General features: G+C 27.0%; 1 protein-coding gene across 1 annotated transcript; it reads left to right on the plus strand.

Annotated features, from left to right (window-relative positions):
* The first annotated feature begins 3621 nt into the window (after positions 1-3621).
* On the plus strand, positions 3622-10308 carry LOC110657171 (L-ascorbate oxidase). The gene is given in 6 exon segments (XM_058142551.1): positions 3622-4017; positions 4324-4416; positions 5236-5448; positions 6318-6512; positions 9345-10209; positions 10212-10308. Coding segments are annotated over 6 exon segments (1752 nt in total). The 5' UTR covers positions 3622-3720; the 3' UTR covers positions 10301-10308.
* The last annotated feature ends 9 nt before the right edge of the window (positions 10309-10317 follow it).

Genomic DNA, 10317 nt, shown 5'->3' on the forward strand with positions numbered 1-10317 from the left:
TTTTTTTAATGTTTTACTCTATTTAAATTTAATATTTATATTTAAATTAATAATAATAATAATTTTATGTCAACAAAATTTATCAATGCAAATTAAACGTGTATACATTTCAACTTTTAAGAAAACGATATTATAAACTTTAATGGGTATAATCAAGTGATAGCTATATATATTATTTTGAATATGATTGATACAGAATTAAATTCTTCTCAGCTATAATAATAATAATAATAATAATAATAATAATAATAATAATAAAGGAATGAGATTATAAAAATAAAAAATAATAATTAAATAAAAAGAGAAGCATCACAAGTCCAAGGTCAAAATTTGTTGCCTTTATTCACACTTCTTTATATGCCTTCTAAACGCAATTTTTAAGAAAATGAAATTAAAATTCTGCGTTGAGCACAGTGCAGTGATAGCCTGTAAGGATTAAATCCCCTCAACTGTAATAACAATAAAAAAAAAATGAGATTATAAAATAAAAAATAAATAAATAGAAAGAGAAGCATCACAAGTGCAATAAATTGTTTCGAAATTGGAAGAAATGCATATCTTATTTTGTGTTAATATCTTAAGAAAACAAACAATATTATAAAATGTGAGAAGCACTGTTACCCATTCAAAAATTTAAGCCGTTAGGTATTAAGATCCAAACGTTGTCTATTAAGTTTCATTTTTTTTAGAAATTTTTTAATATAAATTTGTAATTCTAATTAAAATATAAATTATTATTAAAAAAAATTCTTATACTGTTAATAAAGAGGTGATCCAATCAAAACAACTGTTATTTATTTTCATAATTAACAAATTAAATTTGCCTTAATTTTTTGTGCATTGACCAAGATATCTTCTTATCCTCGTTTTACTGTTGACAGAAAATTATTTCCTCTTAAGCTTAGACATGTAAAATGAGGTCCTCTTTAAACTTTCGACTCCATAAATTGAACACTTAACCAATTCATGAGATGTAATGCATATTCATTGCTACATTAAACCTACTTAGATAAATCTACCTTAATTTTAATGAAATTAAACATGAAAAATCAATATAAAAGAAATATTCATCACAACAACACCAATAATTATAATAATATATTTGAACCACTTGTACTAAAAAAGTGTATAAATTAAAAAAACTTCAGCGCTTGAACATTATAATTCTTTAATAATAATTTGTAAAAAAACTAATACAAATTAAATATAACAATATTAGAGTCGTCTTCAATACTGAGATTTTGAATTTGAATTCAAATTGAAATCAATTGTATGAAAAAAAAAATCATACACAAACAAAACAGGAGTTTTCTTGTTGTATAGTTCATATCCTAAGAACCATCAAACAACAATTAAAGAGAAAATTTTCATGAATATGAACATTTGTCATTCTTGACCAAATATGAACACAATGAAAAATTGGCAACAACTTTCCCATTTTAAAGGGCAAGAAATCTCTGTCTTCCATATTATAGAAAAGAGATGACTACAGGAAATAGTAATAATAATAAAATAATAAAAGGCATATAGTGATTAATTCAATCTTTATTTAATTGTTGCTTTGAAAATATGCATGATGAGTGATTTTATAATCTTAATTTAATTGGAAAAGAGTTTTAAATTTGTATTTTGACAATAATATAAAGAGATTAAATAGATTATTGCTATGTAATTTGAATATATTCCATTGATGTTTTAAGGAATAAATTTCTGTCAATAAAGCTTGTGTAATTATGAGTGTAGCTGTAAAGAGAATTATTGATGACAAGATTTATTCATATTCTTATGGCTTTCTTTTTTGCAAAAAAAAAAAAAAAAAAAAAAAAATATATATATATATATATATATATATATATATGTTCGAATGACACGTTTTTGTTTAGAAAAGTGCTAATTGGCTTGCTTCATCGTGAAGATATTATGTATTGAATGAATCATCTTTTCTTGCTGTTCATCACTATTTTTCTTTGTTGCCCCACTCTGCTTTTTTTATACTAAAAACTTATTAAGACTTAATTAATTAATTACATAATTCTGAAATATTCTTAATTATTAAAATTTTAAAATTAGTTGTTAATTATATATTTAAGATTTTTTTAATATTAGTTTAGATCAATTTAGCAATTAATTATATTTTAATTATTAATAGTAAATAATTTAACAATCAATTCGTGAATCAATTATTAAATTTTTATAAATAATTATTTTATTAAAAAAATTAAAATCACAAATTTATTATAAAATCGATCGTAAATAATAATGTCAATTATAAATTTACTTATTTTTTGTCTTGTATATTTGATATGGAGGATAAACTTGTTTATTTTTCTTTCTTTTTCTCTTCAATAAAAATACATTTATATTTTGCAGTTGTGTATTGATTTATTCTCAAAACATGAAGCATAGTATTACAATATTACTTAAATATTAATTGATAAGTCTTGAGGTGATAAATGAATAAATTAAGTGAGTTTAAATTCAAATATTTCAAATATTCAAATAATGTCACAAGTTGTTTAAATTATTTATCAAATTACAGTTTAGATAGAATTTTAATTTAAGTTCCGATTGATTGATTTATAAATTTTATGTTATTTTGAGTTAAAATTTTATTATTATTATTATTATTATTATTATTATTATTATTATTATTATTATTAAATGCATGCATTATATTTAGAGAGGAGAAGGTGGATTTTAGAGATATTTTTCCAATAGACTGAGCACTATTTTTGCGTCTAAATTTTATTAAAAAAAATTCCATAACACTTTGAATTTTTAAAATTTTTTATACCTCAACTTCTATGAAGTAAAATTAAGATATTTTTAAGACCCAAATTAAAGAAAGTAAACTCCAATCGCACTCATATGACATTTGCTTACTAGATTTTGAATTTCACTTTTATAAGAAATAAGGTGTATCATGAGATTTCAATATGCATTGAGAACTATTATCAGACATTTTAAAAATTTAGAATGTCACAAAATTTTTTATAAAATATAGAGATAAACTTATATATTCGGCCTTTCTAGTAGTTAAGGTAACAACTACTTCCAAAAGCAGTAAATCATCCTCTTTTGATTAATTAATTTGATTTCACCAACTCCATAATTTCTTGTCATCTTATAAGTGGAATGGCTTGTCTTGCCCACATTTTCCCACTATTACGCCCTGTATATATATATATATATATATATATATATATATATATATATATATATATATATATATATATATTGGAATTCAAATAAAAGGTGATGTTACCATCCATTCATAATATTAATCAATATAAGTTTAGTATAATCCTCCATTTTTTCATTCTTTATAATCAAAATAAATAACATAAAGGAAAAAAAATGGATGTAGATATTACAACAAAAATTTATTGGGATAATGAGTGAGAGTAAAAAATAAAAATCTCACTAAAAATATGCAAGCTAAAATAATAAGGTAAAATTATATATTAAAAAAAAAATATGCTTAATAAACTTTATATTAATAAACTTTATAAATTAAAATAAGCTAGGTCATGACAAGACAAAAAACACCACCTTCCATTTGAGTGCGTGTCAATTTACTCTCTCTATATATATGCGCATATTGTATCAACCAATAGGCAAAAGCAGTAGTGCTCTTCTCCTATACATATTCTCCATTGACCAAATAATTTCTTCTCTTCTTCTGCTGCAGCTTCACTCTTTCCAAGCTAAACATACTTAATGGGTAGCTTGGGAAGTTTCAGGAGTTGTTCTGGTCTCTTTTTGGTTTACATTGTTTTGATATCGTCTTTGATCCAAGCATCTGTAGTTGCTGCAGCTATTAAAGGTCATTTCTACAAATGGGAAGTGGAGTACATGTTCTGGTCGCCTGACGGTAAGGAAAATGTCGTGATGGGTATCAACGGTCGGTTTCCAGGGCCGACGATCAGAGCAAGAGCCGGAGATACCATTCATATTGAGCTACTAAACAAGCTCCACACTGAAGGTGTTGTCATTCACTGGCATGGAATCAGACAGGTTATTCATTTTACCCTTTCTTTTTATTTTATTTTAGGAAAAAAATATTTTTTTTGTCCTTTTATTTTAAAAAAATATTATTTTATTTATTTTAATTTTATCAGAATATAAAACAAATAATTTTTCAATAAAATCAAGCCTAATCATGCTTAAAAAAACCAAACACATGAAAGTCTGCTTTAGTCTGATTGATATTTTTAGCATCTTTGCATGTGAAGTTCTTGTACTAGTTAGCTGTTTTCCTTTACATTATATTAAAATTTTTATTTTATTTTATGGTTTAGTAACTTTTTTTTTCTTTAACAGCTGGGGACGCCTTGGGCTGATGGAACTGCTGCCATTACACAGTGTGTTATTAACCCTGGTGAAACCTTTTCTTATAGGTTCACTGTTGACAGGGTAAAAATCTCTCTCTCCTTATTATAATAAATTAAAAATCTATCTCTAATAAAAAAAATAGATTAATGCTCAATTTAGGAGAGTTTAATTTAACACATTTTTAATTTTTTATCCAATTTAATTTAAAAATTTTAATTTAAATTTAATTTAGCTCAAAATCAAGAAAATAAAAAAATCGAGCTTGTTAATTTTTAGGCTTATATCACGAAATCAAAAAATTCAATCTCATAATTAAAAAATAAATTTCTTAATTTTTTATTTAAATAAAAAAATTAAGAAATTTAGCTAATAAATTTTAAATTTTTGAATAAATTGATTTTAAATTAAAATTTTTGAGTTAAATTGGACGAAAAGTTAAAAATGAGTTAAATTAAACTTTCTTAATAAGTATAGGGGTTAAATTGAATATTTTACCATAAAAAAATATTGGTTGTGGTCCACTTTCATCATTAATATGTGTGTTTTATCTCTATTGGCTGTGACTTCTCTATGGGTTTAATTAATAGATTAGACTCTAAAATATATCCTCATTGCCCGGAACTAAGGAACTTTTGTTATTTTTATAGATCCTACTACAATATATTAATTTTTTTTTAAATTTTAATAAAAAAAATTTAATTACAATATATTATATTATCTTCTAGCAAACATAACCTTAATTAAATCATAGCTTATTCAATTGCATAAACTTGTATATTGATAATGATTTCCCCTCGTTTGCTTGTTTAGTTTTTTTTTTTTTTAAATAATTATTTAATGCATTTAACACTAGAAAATATATATATATATTAGGAGGTATAATAAAATTATATAGTGCAGGCGGGAACATACTTCTACCATGGACACTATGGAATGCAAAGATCAGCAGGGCTATATGGGACTCTGATAGTTGATGTGGCAGAAGGAGAGAAAGAACCATTTCACTATGATGGTGAATTTGACCTATTATTGAGTGATTGGTGGCACCAAAGCGTTCATCAACAAGAAGTTGGCCTCTCCTCTATTCCATTTCGTTGGATTGGCGAGCCCCAGGTAATTAATTAATTATTAATATATCTAATTATTTTAATACAATTCCCTCATATGCATTTGCAAAAAATAATATCTTTTTAATTAATAAAATTATTAGTTTAATGGTGAAAGTACATATGCACATGCACCCCCGCATATTGAATTAAAATTCTTTTAATATATATATATATATATATATATATATATATATATATATATATATATATATATATATATATATATAAAGAATATTATCATATGGGTAAACTTTTTTACATTTTTTTCTCAATTGTCGATAGAAGAATAATCCAACAAGCTAGAATAACTCTTTATGTTATATCTAGATGTCGGTAATGATATTGTTCTAAAATTTTAAATCGATTTAATTAAAATTAAAATTAAATTAATTGAAATTGATTTTCAAGTAAACTAAAATTAATTGGTTGAATTTTGAGTTAAAATTGATTTTTATATAATTTTAAAGATTTTTTTAAAACATTGAAACTAAAATCAGACACGCTGGGGTTTTAATTTCAATCCCCATGAATTAACTGAAATTATCAATTTCGATTCAATTCAACTCATTGGCCAATCATCCCTGTCTATGAATATGATTGGTATGATATTTATAAATGAACCCTTATGACAAAAAAAAAAAATTTCCCTATGTAAACAAGAAAAAAATATATATATTTTTCCAAAATTACACATATACCCTACCAATAATTGAACCTTAACCATACCTAAATTACTTTAATCTAGTTTTGATATTTTGAACAGCTAGTAGTTGATGCATCATTGTCCTCCACTCTTTTATTTACTTGTTCTGGTTAAGATTTCTTTTTCCTTATAACTTGGAGCTGATGATGAAGTGTGTGCTTTATATTCAGACCTTGCTCATCAATGGCAGAGGGCAATATGATTGTTCTCTAGCAGCAAAATATAACAAAAACCTTATCAATGAGTGCAACATAAAGGGAGGTGAGCAATTTGCACCCTACATCCTCCATGTGCAGCCCAACAAGACCTACAGAATAAGAATCGCTAGTACCACTGCCCTAGCTTCTCTCAACTTGGCCATTGGGGTAAGTATATTATTAAAGTATATATCATGCTGAAAAATTCTTATCTATACTTTAGTCATTTATAAATTTAACATATAAAATATATAATGAAATTTATATATTTATATTTTAAATTCATGAGATACCAAATATAGATAAATTTTTCCCATATCATATTTAATTTTTATGCTGATTTGGCTATAGCTATAAGTATGCTGATTTCCATTTAATTCTGGTAAATTTTTCATTAAAAAAATATATTTTTATATTTATATAATATTTATATAAAAACAAATAATATTTCGATTGATTAGATTATTTTATTTTCTAAATCAAACTTTAAAATAGATTAAAATTATGAATCAATTGGTTTTGATTTAAGTTTTCGATTCAAACAAACAATGATATAATCTTTCATAATGCATATACTTAAAAAAATAATAATAAATTATGCTGAAGTTAACAAGATTCTGATTTTCCATCGCACACATAAATATTAGGTTAACTAGTCATTTGTCACCTCTTAGATAATGCTAAAAAATCTTGGAACATTGTATGGCGGACAAAATGCATATGCGTACCTTTCAAGAAATTTATTATAGTTCTTTCTAGGAAAGTTGACCACTTGTGAAGGGTAGCGTGAAGTAGTGATCGTAGGGTTGTAAAGATGTTCAACTTTTTAGCAAAGTGATGGGCAAAGAAAAAATATAAAGCCTAGCTTCATCTGGATAAAGGGAGTTAAGTTTGAGTCTATCACTCTCCGAGTTAATAAGTTCAAATTTTCAATTAAAAAAAATATAAGGTAAAAATAGCCAAAAAAAAAGTAAGATATTACAATGATTTTCGTCCTCTAGTAATAAATGGGTGTCACTATAATGAAACTATTAAGGATATCAAAGTACTATAGGTCTATATAATAATTTATCATATGTCAAGCAAAAGATGCTTGCTCACTCCTCTATCCTCTCTCTCATCTCTTATGATTAAGGATTTTTCAAAATTTTCATGGTTGTGGCCCTCATGTGTTTTAGGAATCTCATGACCTTCAAAATTATTTTATAACTTGTCATAAATCATTCTCAAACAATAACGATGCCTTCCTTTTCCCCCTTCTCCGTATCTCTTTGTCTCTCTTCAATGGTTTTCTTTCATTTTCATGGCTGTTATGGCCCTCCTCCATCACCTCCTAAATTTTGCTTACCCTATCATTATATCAACTTGACATAAATACGTTACTCTGATATTAGAGGATAGCTCTGGTTTCAAAGTAAAATTGCTTCATTCATATAGTGTAATGATAAAATTACTTCATTTGTAACTTGAAAATTATGAATTTAAGTCATGAAAATAGTCTCTTTATAAATATGAATAAGGCTGCATATATTAACACCCTCTAAAACTCTTTAAGTGTGAAATATTTCGTGTATAATCTTTTTATTCTTGGAATTTTTCTTTTGAATAAAACAAATTGTCTCCCTTCACGTCATATTAGTTTTGTGTTTTGGGTTGCCATCAAAGTGGGGGTGAAAGGATAAAGAACATAGGGATGAGTTGTCAAAGAACATGGTGGGCAATGGTAGGAAAGGAATATGAGCACGTTGAAAAACGATGGTGTATGAAGAAAGATATTGGGAACAAGAGTCAAGAGCAAAAGTGAGAGAGAGAGAGAGAGAGAGAGAGAGATTATATAATATTACTTTGCAGGATTGATCTATCAAGAAAGCACAAAAATTTTGTGGTGTTCTAAGAATAACGTGCTACTGCTAATGCTACTTTTCCAATCTCCAAGGGAGGTTTGGTCCAATGTGGACCACGTGTCCATAATTAGTTTACTAATTGAAATTAAAAAAAGTAATTTACAAATCGACTCCCACTTATCCGAGCAAATGGGGAATTAAACGTGTCTTGAGAGTAGAAAATGGCCGGAAATGGCGCAGGAGGAATTTACCATCCATGCCACTTATTGGTGACTTTAATATGATTGTCTTTGTTTTCATAATGAGAGTACAATTAATATAGAGTCAAATGTTCATGGTACACTATTATATAATTTTTTTATAATAATATTTATAATTTTATATATTATATTTTAAATAAATAAAATTTAAATATTTTATAGAATTATTAAATTTGTAAAATATAAAATATTAATAAAAAAAATTATATAAAATATTAATTAAAATATATAAAATTAAATATAATTGAATAATTTTTAAATAATAATCAATTTGATATATATATATATTAAATAATTAAAATAAATTTTAATTAAATTTTAAAGAATTCAGATTCAAGTAAGATGTTTTTCGTTTTAATCTATTCATCGTCATTCTATTATCAACTTGATAAGAAAATAGGAATATAATAATAAAACAAGAAAAAGAAAACAAAAATGATTTAAATGGTGGGTGGCCACTAAGTCCCCTGCAGTGAATGGGACCCACCAGAGTAGTGGGTAGAGCAAATTGGCCATATTCCATTGGAGGTTCCTGAAAAATCAAAATCTTTTAAGATTCTGAGAAGGTAATTAACTTAGGAGTATGTCGACTTATAATCTACACTGATATATGAACACAACTGCTCATACCTAATAGCATTAGAGTTAAAGTCTCGCACAAAATAATTGCCTGTAAAATTATTTGCATGACAACAACATATGATCTCATGATCATAATTTTGTTGACCACTTCTTTGTTCTTTCACTGTCATGAGAAGGGATAGCACAGGCACAGCTTTGCCAAAAGCTGAATACATTAATTATTTCAATGAAAAATTTAATAATATTTTATAATTTTATTTTAATTTATCAATTACTTTAATTCTTATTTTATTTTAAATTGTTTTTGTTTACAGGGACACAAGATGCTGGTGGTTGAAGCTGATGGAAATTATGTTCAACCATTTCTGACCAACAGTTTGGACATTTATTCTGGTGAGAGCTACTCAGTCCTAATAACCACAAATCAAAAACCCAACAACTACTGGATTTCTGCAGGAGTAATAGGAAGGGAACCTCATACCCCTCAAGCCCTAACTTTATTAAACTATCTGCCAAATTCTGTTTCAAAATTGCCTAAGTTTCCTCCTCCTGTAACTCCCCCATGGAACGACACTGCTCGAAGCAAGGCGTTCACTAAAAAAGTTTTAGCTCACATGAATACTCCGAAGCCTCCGAAGAATTACGACCGTCGGATCATCCTTCTAAACACCCAAAATAAATACAATGGCTTCACTAAGTGGGCAATCAACAATGTTTCCCTCTCATTACCCGCAACTCCTTATTTAGGCTCCTTGAAATATGGTCTTCAAGGTGCATTTGATCAAGCAAACCCACCCGAGAACTACCCTGAAAAATATGATGTGATGAAACCACCAGTTAACCCTAACACTACTGTTGGAAGTGGGATTTACAAGTTTGGTTACAAGAACACAGTGGATGTGATTCTTCAAAATGCTAATGCATTAAAAACAGGCGTTAGTGAAGTCCATCCATGGCACTTGCATGGTCACGACTTTTGGGTTTTAGGATATGGAGAAGGGAAGTTTACAAATAATGATGAGAGCAAATTCAACTTGAAGAATCCACCTTATAAGAATACAGCAGTGATTTTTCCTTATGGGTGGACTGCACTGAGATTTGTGGCAGATAATCCAGGGGCTTGGGCCTTCCACTGCCACATTGAGCCACATTTGCATATGGGTATGGGTGTGGTTCTTGCTGAGGAGTTGAACGTCTTGGTGATATTCCTCATGAGGCTCTTGCTTGTGGTTTGACTGGGACGAGGCTCATGGATACCAACAAGCACTAAGCCTAAATATTAACTTA

This window comes from Hevea brasiliensis, unplaced genomic scaffold (genome assembly GCF_030052815.1).
Source record: "Hevea brasiliensis isolate MT/VB/25A 57/8 unplaced genomic scaffold, ASM3005281v1 Scaf539, whole genome shotgun sequence".
In the NCBI taxonomy this organism is placed as follows: domain Eukaryota; kingdom Viridiplantae; phylum Streptophyta; class Magnoliopsida; order Malpighiales; family Euphorbiaceae; genus Hevea; species Hevea brasiliensis.